This window comes from Austrofundulus limnaeus, unplaced genomic scaffold, assembly GCF_001266775.1.
Source record: "Austrofundulus limnaeus strain Quisiro unplaced genomic scaffold, Austrofundulus_limnaeus-1.0 Scaffold134, whole genome shotgun sequence".
NCBI lineage: Eukaryota > Metazoa > Chordata > Actinopteri > Cyprinodontiformes > Rivulidae > Austrofundulus > Austrofundulus limnaeus.
The window spans coordinates 309,220-311,764 of record NW_013952536.1 but is presented as its reverse complement, the minus strand read 5'-3'; the positions used below and the strand labels follow the sequence as shown (position 1 = coordinate 311,764).

Sequence of the window (2,545 nt, the reverse complement as noted above, 5' to 3'; positions counted from 1 at the left end):
GTTTTAAGCAGGGATTTAAAAGTCTCAACAGTCTCAGCAGTCCGTATGCTAAGAGGTAAATCATTCCAGAGTTTTGGACACCAAAGGCCCGATCACCTCTAAACTTTAGCCTAGATCTAGGAACATCTAAGAGGAACTGGTTGGATGACCGAAGTGCTCTAACTGAAGTGTGGATGTTAATGAGATCACACAGGTAGGATGGGGCCAGACCTTTTAAAGCTTTAAAAGTAAGCAATRAAATCTTAAAATTTATCCTAAAATGAAGCCAATGGAGAGAAGCCAGACTTGCAACACACCAACATACTTCAGACTGAAGCAACTGGACTTGTTTTGCTTTTTGAAGACGCGCCCCTTCCTTAAATTTGGACCTTTGCACCTTTAAGTTTTGACCTCTTTTGGTGCAATACTTTGTACCTTGACTACTTTTGAGTCACGTGGTTGACTGTCAATCGCCACACATGATTACTCTCAGAACATCCACACCTTCAACAACTTCTGAATACAGTACTTTTGTACTGGAGTCCAAATAAAAAACACACCCCTGTTCTTTCTGAAATAAGAGAATGAGTCATGAAGCTCCTCATAAAAGCATTAATATAAATGTGTGTTCATGGCTCACCCTTTTTTTTAGGATGAGCTGAACTGTCAATATATTTCTTCTCCAGACGTCTCTTTTTTGCACTCTTGACACCGGTGTTATGCTCTTCTTCAACCAGTTCTTCATAGTGATGCCTGTGTGCAGGCAAACAAACAGATTTACAAAAGAATACTGGAAACATTTGTCTTACAGAGTCCTTAAATCAAACTCGAAATCACCAGCACATACTTTAAAAAGTTAAAAAAAAACTTTGAACTACGATTGTAGAAAAGAAACTACTGCAGAATCATTCTACATTATAAAATTATTTCAACTTGTTTATCCTGCTAGCATTACTGGTGCAAAGTTCTGGGTGGTGCCTTGATAATCCACACCGATGATTATCCTGCACTACCTTGAACAGTCCTGCTGTTCATTAGTTAGTTTACTGCAGCCCATTACAGCAGCAGGACTGAATCTGTTACAGAAAATACAAGTAAAAGGACAAAAGGTTTCTTTATCTCCACGTGGAAATAATACAGGTCTTTGTCACATGATTTACTGAGTTTATATAGTAATTTAACTTAATTTGTGTTGTTAAAAATCTACAACAATCAACGGTTGTATGACATGGACAAACAAAGCTTTAACAAATGGATTAACAAGGAAATAATCTGCATTCCAAACTTTATGATCCAGTTTAATTTCAAGGATTTTGTGGGAAAGGTCCCAATTGCTCAAAGGTTAACTTCATGTCCAGAAACTGTATTGATGGTATGTGCTGGTAGATTATTAGTATTGCCTCATTATGCTGGTAGTGCACATGACTACGTGTCAAAGAGGAACTCTAAACTTACCGAACCACTTTACACGTCTCGGTCCACTCGGGCTGCAGGCTCTCCCAGGAGTCCACTGTAATCCATCCTGAGTTTTCTGTGGCCAGTTGGGCCATTTCCACACGGTGACGAGCCTCAATCAAACCTTTCTTCTGGTAGCCGTCGCCCACAGGAGAGATGATTCCTTTCACCACATTGTACTGACCTTAGACAAATAAAATGATGGAAAAGAACAAAACTTCGTGTTAATAGAAATCACTGTAAAAGATTTTACTTTCATTTCASCCAACCTGTGTCTTCCAGATAATCTCGAGCCAGTTCAAACATTCTCAGGTGCATGTTGGTGATGGGGTTGAAGGACCCGCAGGCCAAAAGAACCACTTTGGGCAAATTCTGATGCTCCATGCCTCAWACTCACTGAAACTGGACTTAGTCTACGGACAGAAAATCTGATTAAAACTCTGYGATGTCCTTCACACTTACTGAACTTTTAAAGATATGTTATACCATGAATACCTACAACAAAATACAATACAGCTTTTTTTTATTAATTCAGAGAAGCTAAAGCTGCTAGACGTGACAGCTACTATAACGCCTAAATATAAATAAATAGCCTTGCWTATGATAACTTCCGAAAGTTAAATAACCATTTTGAGGATACAATATATGAACTCAAATTAAAACTTAACCTTAAAAGCCMCAATTTCTCATCAAAAGTACAATATTTCAGTCTCAAACTACCTGCAGAAACAGACGCTCAATTTGTCACASGCTTCCTGTACGTGCTGACGTAGACGAAGACGATACGACCAACAAATCTGATTGGATACAAGCGAACTAAAGCAGGAAGTATGGCATGTTTTTTATCATATAATTGTTGGACATACGTAGTTCTTCAAAACAGACATTCAAATCCTATGTTTATCGTCAATTGACAGAAAAAAAAGACCTATGAAGCCTTAACATTAAATGAAGATGTTTTTAAAACCTAAAATTGAACAAATTTGAAGGACYGATGCACTTCARTTCAAGGAATAAGATTGTGGAATAATTTGGAAAGTGATTATAAAAATGTTGGTTCAATGTGTTTGTTTAAGAGAATGATTAAAATAAGTTTGTTAAAGAAATGTGA

The 2,545-nt window shown here is 37.4% G+C and overlaps 1 protein-coding gene across 1 annotated transcript in view; it reads right to left on the bottom strand.

The window, feature by feature from the left end:
• The window catches only part of nmnat1 (nicotinamide nucleotide adenylyltransferase 1), a 7,970-nt gene extending 5,887 nt beyond the window's left edge, over positions 1-2,083 (bottom strand). Inside the window, exons 1-3 of the mRNA XM_014015735.1 lie at positions 1,704-2,083; positions 1,435-1,618; positions 620-732 (exon numbers count right to left, since the gene is read on the bottom strand). Of these exons, the coding sequence (XP_013871189.1) occupies positions 620-732; positions 1,435-1,618; positions 1,704-1,818 (412 nt within the window). The 5' untranslated portion in view covers positions 1,819-2,083. The remainder of the gene's footprint in view (positions 1-619; positions 733-1,434; positions 1,619-1,703) is intronic.
• Between the last annotated feature and the right edge of the window lie 462 nt (positions 2,084-2,545).